This window comes from Schistocerca nitens, chromosome 1, assembly GCF_023898315.1.
Source record: "Schistocerca nitens isolate TAMUIC-IGC-003100 chromosome 1, iqSchNite1.1, whole genome shotgun sequence".
In the NCBI taxonomy this organism is placed as follows: Eukaryota; Metazoa; Arthropoda; class Insecta; order Orthoptera; family Acrididae; genus Schistocerca; species Schistocerca nitens.
The window spans coordinates 799,413,651-799,427,391 of NC_064614.1; the positions used below are offsets into that span (position 1 = coordinate 799,413,651).

General features: G+C 42.2%; 1 protein-coding gene across 1 annotated transcript in view; it reads right to left on the reverse strand.

The window, feature by feature from the left end:
- Positions 1-13,741, reverse strand: part of LOC126262451 (uncharacterized) — a 672,745-nt gene that overhangs the window by 158,583 nt on the left and 500,421 nt on the right. The window contains exon 3 of the mRNA XM_049959109.1: positions 4,300-4,471. Within this exon, the coding sequence (XP_049815066.1) occupies positions 4,300-4,471 (172 nt within the window). The remainder of the gene's footprint in view (positions 1-4,299; positions 4,472-13,741) is intronic.

The following is a 13,741-nucleotide window of genomic DNA, read 5'->3' on the forward strand; positions in this document are numbered from 1 at the left end:
AGGCATGACGTTCTCTTCACCGATGAGTGCTGCATATGCCTTCAACCGTGTTTGGAGGCAACCCGATCAGGCAGAACGCCTTAGACACACTGTTCAGCGAGTGCAGCAAGGTGGAGGTTCCCTGCTGTTTTGGGGTGGCATTTTGTGGAGCCGATATACACCGCTTGTGGTCACGGCTGTACGACACGTGAGTGCCATCCTCCGACCGATAGAGCAACCAAATCGACAGTATATCTGGGAGGCATTCGTCTCCATGGACGACAATTCGTGTCCCCCATCGTGCACATCTTCTGAATGACATTGCTCGACTAGAGTAGCCAGCGTGTTCTTAAGACTTCAACCCTATCTAACATGCCTGGGATAGATTGAAAAGGTCTGTTTATGGACGACGTGACCCACCAACCACTCTGAGGGATCCACGGCGAACCGCTGTTGTGGAGTGGGACAATCTGGAGCAACAGTGCCTTCATGAACTTTTGGATGGTAAGCCACGGCGAATATAGACATGCATCAATGCAAGAGGACGTGCTTCTGGGTATTAGAGGCACCGGTGTGTACAGCAATCTGGACCACCACGTTTGAAGGTCGCGCTGTATGGTGGTACAACATGCAATGTGTGGTTTTCATGAGGAATAAAAAGGGCGGAAGTGATGTTTATGTTGATCTCTATTCCAATTTTCTGTACAGGTTCCGGAACTCTCGGAACCGAGGAGATGCAAAACTTTTTTGATGTGTGTATTACTTAAGCCATAAATGTTCCACGTTCCAGCTTTTTCAGAGCATTATTGAATCATCGCTAAACCTTTGTTTAAGAATCATGAAAGAAGGTTGTAACGTGAAGATTGATTATATAATGATAAAGCATATTTCGGAACGAGATTTTAAACTGTAAGACATTTCGAGGAGAACATGTGCTCTGATAGCAATTTATTAGTTACGATCTGTAGATTAAATCTTAAGACGTTGTAGAAAAAGTAGAAAATGAGGAGAGGGATCCTGGGTAGGCTGAAATAACCAGAGGTTGTTTAGAATTTCAGGCGGAACATTGGGCGGAGACTGATTACAACAGGACAACAGGAAAAAGGAGTGGAAGACCAATGGGTTGCACTGAGAGACGAAAAATAGTAAAGGCAGCAGTGAGTCACACAATTAGAAAGACAAGGCCTTGTATAAATTCTTAGATGTCATAATTCAGTTTATCTGATGAAAGGAGAAAATATAACAATGCGGCAAATGAAGCGAGCGAAAACGAATACGAACGTCTAAATATGTGGGATTGACAGAAGTGCAAAATGGCTAAGAAGAAATAGCTGGTGGACAAATGTCACAACATAGAAGCATATAGAACGAGAGTTTTTTCTGAAGGTATTTTTCTGGAGTGTAGCCCTGTACAGAAGTGAAAGATGGACGAAAGAGGTTCAGACAAGAAGAGAATCGTTAGCTGTTGAAATGAGGTGCTGCAGAAGAATGCTGAAGATTAGATGGGTAAATGATGGAACTAATGAGAGGGTACTGGATAGTAATGATTAGAATAGAAATTCATGATACAACTTGGCTAAACGAAAATTACCGTTGATATGACACATTCTGAGACATCAAGGGCTCACCAGTTTAGTACTGGAGCTAAATGTGGAGGGAAAAAATTGTAGAGAGATATGAATAAAGTGAGCTGGTTTAAATATATGTAGGATGCACTAGTCATTCGGAAATGAAGAGCCTTGCACAGCACTGACAAAGGAAACTCCCCATCGCACCCCCCTCAGATTTAGTTATAAGTTGGCACAGTGGATAGGCCTTGAAAAACTGAACACAGATCAACTGGGAAAACAGGAAGAAGTTGTGTGGAACAGTGAAAAAATAAGCAAAATATACAAACTGAGTAGTTCATGGGAAAATAGGCAACATCTAGGACACTAAGAACACAGGAGCGCCGTGGTCTCGTGGTAACGTGAGCAGCTGCGGAACTTACTCCGTCGAGTGAAAAGTTTAGTTTTTTTATTTTCAGTTTATGTGACAAACTCTTGTGTTTTCATCACTTTTTTGGGAGTGATTATCACATCCACAAGAAAACCTAAATCGGGCAAGGTAGAAGAATCTTTTTACCCATTCGCCAAGTGTACAAGTTAGGTGGGTCGACAACATATTCCTGTCATGTGACGCACATGCCGTTACCAGTGTCGTATAGAATATATCAGATGTGTTTTCCTGTGGAGGAATCGGTTGACCTATGACCTTGCGATCAAATGTTTTCGGTTCCCATTGGAGAGGCACGTCCTTTCGTCTACTAATCGCACGGTTTTGCGATGCGGTCGCAAAACACAGACACTAAACTTATTACAGTGAACAGAGACGTCAATGAACGAACGGACAGATAATAACGATGCAAAAATAAATAAAGTAAAATTCTCACTGGAGGGAAGACTTGAACCAAGGACCTTTCGTTCTGCAGCTGCTCACGCTACCACGAGACCACGGCGCTCCTGAGCTCATATTGTCCATGATGTTGCCTATGTGGCCCATGGACTACTCACTTAGTATATTTTGCTTATTTTTTCACAGTTCCACGCAACTTCTTCCTGTTTTCTCAATTGATCTGTGTTCAGTTTATCAAGGCCTATCCACTGTGCCAACTTATAACTAAATCTGAGGGGGGTGCGATGGGGAGGTTCCCTTGTGAGTAACATGGAGAGCTGCATCAAAGCTATGTTCGGACTGAAGATGACAACAACAACTGAGATACTGTACAACTTGTATCCTGTCACCCTTGTTAACTGAAAACATTGTCCTACCGTTTTTAATATTCCTTGCAATACTCGCGGCTTTGACAGCCTTCCCTCCTTCGGGTCTGTTAGTAGATCTAAGTTACTGCGCTTACATGTCAGTTCTTCACTTATTTGCACAAAGTTATTTGTCAGTCACAATATTATGAAAATTCTCACAATAATCTCTTACGCTGCCTAATTTTTGATTCCACAACTTTCCAATTTTACAGCTGGGAAGCTCAAGTCTCCCACTATTACAGTAGCATGGTCAGGAAACTTACTCCTGATAATGCCCCTCTGAATCGCTCTACTACTATAACTCTTGACGGAGGTGATTTACAAATGCTCCTGTTTAACATGTTTGACCAAGCTTTGATATTCACCACTACGCAAACTATTTAGCATTAGGAATCTGTAATAACCTCACTAGACAATACCTAGTTGTTTACGGCAAAAGATACATCGCTTGCACTGGTGCGTAGCATATCCTTGCGAAATATGTTCTAATCTGGATTTAGTACTCCGCTGATGTTCACATCAGTTAGCTTTCTGTTCCTAATACTATGTGAGTGTTACAACCTTTAGTAATAGGCGAGAGTAATTCTGGGACCTCATTAAGGATGCTCCATCTGCTTACAAATAACTCATCAGCATTTTCTTTTTCCGATCTGGGTGGTCTCTTCTGAGAGTAATGTAGCTAATCTATCTTTGATTCTTCTAACTTAAAAAAGAAAAGAAAATGAAAGACCTCTATGTACGCCACACATAGCCCGCTACCTGAGTAACCTTTTTCTGGGTGTTATGCATTCCTGAGGTATTAAAAGTGACTCTACAGTTAGTCTATCCAATGGCGAACGTCGAAAAATTCGCACCCGAAATAGTCACAGAACCGTCTGATCCTTAGTTTACTCCTTGCACGATAATACGGAGGACCGCGATCGACTGTGGGTACGATGCTGCTCATAGTGGGCCGTGCATGTACTCCATGTTCGCCACTGACTGCCTTCACTAATGTAGCAAAAGTCTAAAGATACCGACAGTCTCAGAACCAAGGCGGCAAAAATCATTCCTGCCGACACGAGCTACCATCTCCGGCCAGTCTGCTCTTAATTTCAGTGTTAACTCACTTGATGCAGTCGTTTCAGGTAGTTACTTTTTGAAGCTAGTAAAATTTCTCGCGGACTGGGCTTGAAATGAATAGCCTCCCTTTTATTTGAGATAATGATTCGCTGAGACACGAAAGTAGCTGTCTGCAGGATGGAAGACTGTAAGATCAAAAGTGGATCAAAAGGTGACACACGTCGTTGTAGGATTTCCATTTAGATGATGCAAGCAGATGCTACGTAATGAATGGGCTTCCTTAAACGATATGCGTCGGAGGTTATTTCGATTCTATTTCAAGTCGAGTCGTGGCTGAAAAGCCAGCCATAACGGCCAAGAAAGTACACTCTGGAACGACGCGCCTCTGGAAGCCGGCGCTGTGAAAGAAGATCCTGCAGATACGGTTGACGGCGCGGCGCGCACATTATTTATTCACCTGTGAGGTTGGCGGGCCTGCGCGGGTCGCAATGCCTCCACACGGCGGCGGCGGCGGTTGAGGCGGAGAGGTCGGCGCCGCCTAGCGTCGCACCCTGCTGGTGGCGGATGGTGGGGGCTGCGAGCCGACAGCAGCGCACCACCGCGGCCAGGCGTGACAACTCCCCGCTCTCCTGTGGCAACACAAAGCAGCTTACTTGCACAGTCCGTCTGGTGTCGCGGAAGCTTAGACGGCAGTAACCGGTACTGTGAAACAGAACTGCCTATAGCAGTGACTATTTGAAGAGCATTTTTTGTAATTTTACAGATGAAAACATTGCCCGTTAAGGGTTGTATAATTTGTAAATTTATTTTCTGTTGGAGGATTTTGACTTTCAATTCAACGTTAATCAATATGTAGATAATCTCTGTGTAACATGTCGTAACGTATGAAGTATGCCAGCCCCTATGTCGAGCAACGAGTTTGTAACATAGTACCTTCAAACGCAAATTTTTAAGAGTTCGAAGGGTGTGGGCACTGTTATATGGATGCGACTGGTCATGTCAGAAAAGCAACCAAATGCAATTTTTCCTTCACCTTCCTTCATCTGTGGCCAATCGACGACCAGTTAAACCATCTTAAGGTGGATGAAATAAATACGAAATTTATTGGGACAAGACCAAGACTATACGAGGTGCGACAATAAAATAATGAGACTGATTTTCTTCGCAAGATGTGGCAACCCTGCAGGCTTGCGTAGGCACAATATCTTTGACCTTGGTCTATAAGCTGCTTCTAGTCCAAGCAGCATATCGATGCAACTGCTCAGTCGTGAGTTGTGGTGTAATAAGTTAACACATGTTTGTGTCTCTCGTCACGGAAATGGAACAGCATAATATTGCGCAACGCTATGTCATTTCTTTTTGCGTTAAATTGGGTGAAAACGCGACGAAAACTTACGGTAAGCTTCAGAAGGCTTTTGGAGAGGAGGTTATGTCAAGAGCTCAAGTTATTCATTGGCATAAAATGTTTAGTGAGGGCAGAACGAATGTTGAAGATGAAGACCGCAGTGGACGCCCATCAACCTCTTTGATTCCAAGGGAATTGTTCATAAGGAGTGGGTGCCTCCTGGGCAAACAGTTAACCAATATTACTAAAAAGAAATTTTAGAAAGACTATGTAAAAGAGTTCTTCGTGTCTGTGCCAACATTGCTGATAACTGGATTCTGCATCACGATAATGCACATCCCATACTGCTCTGTCAGTACAGCAATTTTTAATCTCAAAACAGATTTCAATACTACCACAGCCACCTTATTCACCAGATAACGCTCAGTGCGACTTTTTTTCTATTTCCAAGAGTTAAAACGGCGATCAAGGGACACCATTTTCACACAACACAAGATGTCCAAAAAGCTCTGACGAGGTTCTTGGAGGATATTACAGAAGATGAGTTCCAGAAACGTTACCATCAATGGCAGAGGGGCTGGAACAAGTGTGTGCAATCAGAATGGAACTACTTTGAAGGAGACAACACTAAACGTGACTAAAACGGTAAGCAACATTTTTTTTCACGTCATTCTCATTACTTAATTGTCGCGCCTCGGATGTTCGATGCTTCAATACACCCAAAGGGATATTCTCAAGGTTCTGAACGGTTTGGCCAGTAATATGTGGACGCTCGCTGCCACCGACTGATAATACCCCTCGGCGTCTGTTTCAAATTGTAATTTTCAACTCGTAGCAAAGCATGCCATTGTAATGTTGAATGTTTACAGTTGACCAGTTTTCTGAGGTAATGATCGAAAATTTACCATTGTGCAACCCAAAAAACTGTGTTACTTTCACGGCAAGTGGCTTCCCATTAAATTCCTTTTTGGTTGCAGATATGTGGTATTTCCATTCCATGCTCTTGCGTTTGTTCTCATCTTATAAGTGAAGAAGCACATCTCATTTTCAGTGATTATTCGTTTGAAATACGTTCCAATTTCATTGGTACGATAGTTCAGTAACCACTAACAGATTCTCGCAGGATTGCGCTTGTAGTCGTCAATGAGTTGTTTGCTGAGACTTTACGAAAGTTGAATTTGATGACGTCACATGCACGACGACGACTAATGATCATCTGCCTTCCCGTGGCTCGTGGATTATTCTAAATCAGGTGAAAGGCTTGCTCAGCGTTGGCATCAGTAGTGGATGTGACAGGACAGCATGCTCTTATACGGCCTGCGCACTTATTCGGCCGGTTTGGAAATGATCAGTACAATGGTAACCATTTACAAAAAATGGTTCAAATGGCTCTGAGCATTATCGGACTTAACATCTGAAATCATCAGTCCCCTAGAACTTAGAACTACTTAAACCTAACTAACCCAAGGACATCACACACATCCATGCCCGAGGCAGGATTCGAACCTGCGACCGTAGCGGTCGCGCAGTTCCAGACTGTAGCGCCTAGAACCGCTCGGCCACACTAGCCGGTGGTAACCATTTACCCACGGTAAACGTTATCTCTTTATTTCACCGGATTTACACTCCTGGGGCACACCTCCAAGCCAACTGTTATTCTTCCTTGGTGCAAACGGAAAATGGCGAACTGAGGGCTGAGAGAGCACTGGAACTTACCACAAGCAAAGCGAACTGTGCCAGCTAGTGGCCGGGGAGCGCGCTGAGTCCTGTTATCAAAAGGCCATTAGAGCGGAAATGCGGGTGCTTATTCGCTTACCCTCGTCAACATGTAATCTGTCCTGGTTTGCAAACACTCTTGACTCAGACACTTAGAACCAGCTGCTAACACAATAAATACCTATGACACTCTCGACCCACACGATTACCACCAGCCGTTATACTAAGTACCTATGAAATGCTAACATGTCCAGAATCAAACGTGCAAGATGTAACTGAACGATACCAACAAAAGTAGAAAAGCCATAAAGGTTGTCCTGGGAACAGATAGAGAACAACATCCCACGTCCGGAAACGTCATTCAGCAACGCTATAGAATGACTCACTGGGGCCAACGCCTGGCGCTAGGTCATCCCTTCGGCAACAGACGTAAATTTATGTGCTGACAGGCCACAGGGGGGGCTTGATAGCATGGAGCACGTTAGCTGGTGTTGAAGCACCTCTATCCCTCTTACAGTTCACGTTCGCTGAGGATGGGGTAACCTCGCGGCAGGTGTCCACCATCAACCTCTAACTTCGTCAGTATCGTTTTGTTGCACCCTGCATGTCGTACGCAACGCATTAGAAGTAGGAAGCTCGAAATGTGGCAAAGTCACTGTTTTACTTATTGGGAATCATTATTAACCTTGTGGCGACCGGAATACTCGTGAGCATGTAACCAATGACCTTTAGTCGGGTACTGGATGCGTATCAATATGCCTCTGTGGAGATAACAAAAGTAAGCTGAATGACCGCAAAAATATTAAATTTTATTGCTGTAATACTGCTTCATTAAATGACGAACCAAGACTACGAACTACTCAGTTGGAAGCAATGATCTACACCAACAATTTCAACGCAACTTTGGAGCCTAATGAGTCTGCATCAAGCGAGACCGCAATTACTGTTACATATATGACAAAATGTGCTAGTCACATAGTAGAGAACACTAGCAATAATTGCCTAGGACACTTAAGAAATGTGAGCCTTACGCAAATATTTTGGTAGTCTTGTATACATCGTAACGTTAGTCATTCTTTCGAGCACGAATCGTGCCTTGAATTAGTCTGTCAGTATCAACAAAAGTTTTTGAACTCGACCTACTTACGTTCAGTCAACACGCAAAATAAACTATGCTTGCAGAGTACTGTTCCCTATGCGTGAAATGGACACGATCGGTCTTACAAAACATCAAAACATAATGCTTTAACTGGCGGTTTGAAATTTTTTCATTTTGTATCAGTCCATCCCCAAACACCTGTGATTACGATTCTGTAGACGGCTTGAAGAGCATTACTTTTGTGATGGAACTTTTCACCTTCGTGTCCCGGACCATAATATAGAAGATTCGTGATAGTCCGACATTTGACAGTCCGACACGTTCGGTAGTCCGGCAACTTGTCGGATGTGGGCACTGCGCTTTTTCCAGACACATATAGGCTCACACTTGTTGCAACAGGAGCGCCCCATCTGTCCCGTGCCTCACGTCAGTGTAAAACTGTATTATTGAGAGTTCTGGTTACATGGATTAAATATTCTGTTTTAATTTTTGTTTTTAAAGGTGTTGTGTGATGGCGAAAACAAGTGGAAACGCGAAACATAAGCTTAAAACTTTACTTCGTACTGCTAAACGGGAAACTGTTAAAAGGTTTTACCATGGTGAATCTCTTAGGTCCATTCCTAAAGCTTTTGATACCGGGTGATCTACCGTTTACAACATAATAAAAAATAGGAGGTAAAAGAGAACACTTTTTAAAATCTGTAGAAGATGACACTAAGAGGAAAACCCTAGCAAGAGTGAATACCCTCAAGTAGAGGAAATTCTCTATGTTTGGTTTAAACAACAAACAGAGATGTCCCAGTTTCGGGAGATATTTTAAAACAGAAATCCGAGCTTTTTTATCGTGAAATGACCGACAAAAATGATTTTTCGAGCCAGCGATGGCTACTGTCAAACCTTTAACAGTGGCATGCAATTCGTTTCTTGTAGATGGGCGGAAAAAAAACTGTCAGCTGACGAGACTGAAGTTTCTCATTTCATCCAAGTTTTAAACGCCAAAATCGACGAAATAGACCATAGTTACGCCTGAACAACTGTATAATGTTAATGAAACAGGCTTAAACTGGCGGCAACTCTCAAGAAAATCTTTTGTAATGGAGGAAGAAAAAAAAAGTTTCAGGAAAGGTACCACAGACAGAGCGTATCACGTTACTGGTGCGTGCTAATGGCTCTGGAAGCCATATGTTAGAACTCTTAGCTGTGGGCAAATCCATGTCTCCACAGGCATTTGCAAAGATAAAAGTCGGATCTTTTCGACTGATGTACAAAAGCCAAAGCGCAGCATGAGCTACCAAATTCAACTAAATACGCAGGAATTACAATTACGAATAACTTAAATTGGAGGGAACAACAGAAAATGTTATGGGGAAGGCTAACCGAAAACTGCATTTTATTGGTAAGACACTTAGAAAATGTAACAGATCTAATAAAGATACTGCCTACACTGCGCTTGTCCGTCCTCTTTCAGAATACGTACCAGATAGGACTGACGGAGTACATCGAGAGAGTTCAAAAAATAGCAGCATGTTTTCTATTATCTTGAAATAGGGGACGTACTCTCACTGAAATGATGCAGGATTTGGAGTGTACATCAATAAAACAACGACGTTTGTCGTTGCAGCACAATCTTCTCATGAAATTTCAATCAGCAATTTTCTCCTCCGAACGCGAAAATATTTTGTCGACGCCGACCCACATAGGGAGAAACGATCATCATACTAAAATAAGGGAAATCAGAGCTCGCACGAAAAGATATAGGTGTTCGTTCTTTCCACCCACTATACGAGACTGGAATAACAGAGAATTGTGAAGATGGTTCGATGAACGCTCTCCCAGGCACTAAAATGTGATTTTCAGAGTATCCATGTAGATGTAGATGCAGAAATAAACACCGATATACCAATTGTCATCTTTGGGCAATTCCCAGTTACCAAATGAAAATACTGCTGTGAATACAGAAGAATCGCGATAATCGGACATTGGAAGGCAGACTTTTTAAGATTGAATTTTTATTTTTAAGTAAAGAAAATTTAAGTTGTTTTGTATAAACACTATTTACTGGATGTTCTACAGTACACCTATTGTCACAATACAATTTCAGTACATATGTACGTATTTTACGGCCGTTGAGGTTATAAAAATACGGATTTTTCGTCAAGCGAACGGTTGTGTATGATTGTTAAGTATGGAACTATTGCATCAGCATACTCTGAACGGAAGATAATTGGTACACAGTCTGGACCAGAAGACTTACTTTTATTAAGTGATTTATATTGCTTCACTAGTCTGAGGTTATCTCCTTCTATGTTACTCATGTTGGCAGCTGTTCGTGATTCGAATTTTGGAATACTTTCTTTGTCTTCGTTGGCGAAGAAATTTCGGAAGGCTATGTTAAGTAATTCTGCTTTGGCAGCACTGTCTTCGACGGAATCTCCATTGGTATGGCGCAGAGAAGGCATTGATTGCGTCTTTCCCCTACTTCACATACGACCGGAATCTCTTTGGATTTTGTGCCAGGTTTGGAGACAAAGTCTCGTTCTGGAGACTACTATAAGCATCTCGCATTGAAGTCCGAGCTAAATTTCCAACTTCTGTAAAAGATCGTCAATTTTGGAGATTTTGTGTCGCTGTGTTCTGGCCCGTTTTGTGTACCAATAAGGTTCAGCTACGTCGTTTGTTAATTTATTTGGTATACATCTCTCGATTGCTGTCGTTACTATTTCTTTGAATTCAAACCACATCTGGTATATACATACACCGATAATTTGGAAGGATTGGAGATTGTCTCTCAGGAAGACATCAAGTGAATTTTTATCTGCTTTTTTGAATATGTATACTTTTCGTTCATTTTTGGAGGATTTCAGAGTTATGATATTCAGTCTCGCTACGACAACCCTGTGTTCACTAATCCCGTTATCCGTTTTGATACTTGTTATTAGCTCAGAATTATTCGTTGCTAAGAGGTCAAGTTCGTTTTCACAACCGTCTACGATTCTCGTGCGCTTATGAACTAACTGCTCGAAATAATTTTCAGAGAATGCATTTAGCACAATGTCGGATGACGTTTTATACATTCGTCAAATGTAATTTTATAAGTCGGGTACGCGTTTGTAATAGAACTCAAGTTTCCTTTGAACCTTTCAGCAATTGTATCATCTAAATTTGCTAGTCGGTAAAAGGACCCAATTATTATTTTATTCCGGTTGCCAAGAATGAGCTCTGCCCATAGTAACTCACAGGAACTGTCTACTTCAATTTCGCGACAAGATAAATTACTTTTAACAGCAACTAACACGCCACCGCCAACTGTGTTTAGCCTATCCTTTCGGAACACTATTAGATTTTCGCAAATTTTCGGCTGAACTCATCTCCAGCTGTAGGCAAGTTTCAGTGCCTACGGCGCTTTCAAACAGTTTCTTCAGTTATCAGTTAAAATTTGAACGATTTAGCTATTCAGTCGTGAGGTATCATTATTTTTTTAGGTAGAAGCGTATCAGTTAAAACAAAACACACAAATGTGGTTCGAAATTTAGAACACAGTACATTTAATAAACAAACTTTTTCGGAACTGAAATGTAGAGATACCCTTTAGTCAAGCTACAAAGTCGTGATATGTATTGACTTTACGAGTGCATTACAGTCTCTTATGACAGAAGCTGAAGAAATGAATGTAAATCGGTTGGCACACATTATACTGAGAATTCTCATTACATCGAAGAAGAGAAGTCAAGTAATTCGTCTTGAATGGGTACCGTGACGTACTGGGAGCAATGGAAATGCAGACAAAGTGATCTCTTTTGTATCCTGATACCCCTACTATACATGACTTTCATAGTACACTCACCAACCAAGCAAAATCGGAATGAGCCCTGTTAGTGGACATGGACTATCGCATCAAATTTGGCGATTGAGCAACAAATTCCACGTTACACGAGGTTTCTAAAGTAGGAATGTTTTATGGAGGTGGTGTTGTACAGTACTTCGAGGTTAAATGCACATAATGTTACGTATTTACAGCTGATTATTAATGATAGAACAATGCACAGTTGATGACTGTTATTCCATTTGCACAAATGAATAGATGAGGTGGTTATTGGATCCGATGATGATCCGTCCCTATACCAAAATCGATCGTCTCTAATAAAACATACCGTTACAGCTTTGTACTGCATAACGTGGTTCTTAATATGGAGACATTATTAGGAATAAGAGAATACGAGGTCACAAGTGTACTAATAACATTAGGTTGTGATTCCTACCTTATAGAAGATTTTACACGTACTTATTAAAGGAATTAGGTACAATCATCCAGGAACAATTATACCCCGTAAAACATTAAAAATTAGACATAGCCACCGCTCACTAGTCATTGTAATTGATGAATAACTGGCGAAGGGTTGAATTAGCATGGAATGTCCTGTTCGCATCTGTCGTCGAGCTCAGCTGCTCTTGGTACCCTAGACGAAGTCTTCTTCGAAAACAAAGAACACCTGGAACCTCTAGAGATAGGATGTCCCTAGTCATTGGACAAGTACATCGATCTTTTCTGCAGAAATAATTAGCATATCAGTCACCCTGGTTGAGCATGTGTCCTGTTGCCTAGTATGCACAGGATCCGCCATGGGCCCTATTAACTTGTTGCATGCGTGATTCCATCGACGCGTATACGATGAGAATGGCGTCCTGTGATAGCGATCCATGCTGCATTCACCTTGTTCCAAAGTTCGTTATTCGTGGTTGACATTGGGTCACAATGCTGCCCACGTTGTTTCAGCACATCCCATACATTTTCGATTAGCGACCAGCCTGGTGATCCGGTGGGCCAGGGCAAAATGCTAACAACCTGTGATACCAAGAGGGCATGTGTTCCTGCAACAACTTGTGGTTATGCATTGTCCTGCTTAAAAATGGTGTCTTGGGTGTTGTGCAGAAAGGGTATGACTATGGGTCACAGGGTGTCATTTGCGTAGGTCACACTGGTCACAGTATCCCGAACGCGCACCAGTTGTAATTTTTGGTTGTACCCAATGGCACCTGACACCATAAGGAGTTCAGCTGGCTGCATTTGTTGTGTGAATGCAGTCACTGTGATGCCACTCCACCTACGTGCGGCCAACCAAATGCAGCCATCATTTTCAAACAAGAAGAACCCAAATTCGTCCGAAAACACTATTTGCCATCATTCCTGTTCTCATTGACGTCATTCCATACACCACACGCATCTATGATGTTTCTTCATATTTGTCAAAGGTAGGCAGAAAACTGGACGACACGCAAGTAACTTACGCCATAATAAACTCTGACGGAATGTCTCCCCCATTAGTGTATGATGTGTTACACTGATGCACTAGAGAGAGAAGAAGGCAAGGGTGTAAGGTACTATCTTCATTCATTATGGTGCGAAATACATTCATCTGACGAGATACTGCTGTTCTACAGAGAGGAGTTTAAAAAGTGTATTACCTGTAAGCAAACAGTATCTATTGCTGTATGACGTCAGAGTCAGATACAGACGCCTGCTCAAAAAACATCCTACAGCCCAGGTGATCGAAGCCAGTACACGATACCGCAACTGGTGGTAAGAAACGTGTCACAGTTTTAATTGCACTTCGAAATTGTCATGAAAAGACAAGCACCTGTAATGAACAGGGCATATTGCAGCACATGTAATGGGGAAAATCGTCGTCCAAAAAAGACCCAGAGCTGTCAGTAGTGGAATGTGCGCTCTCATTGGCATGC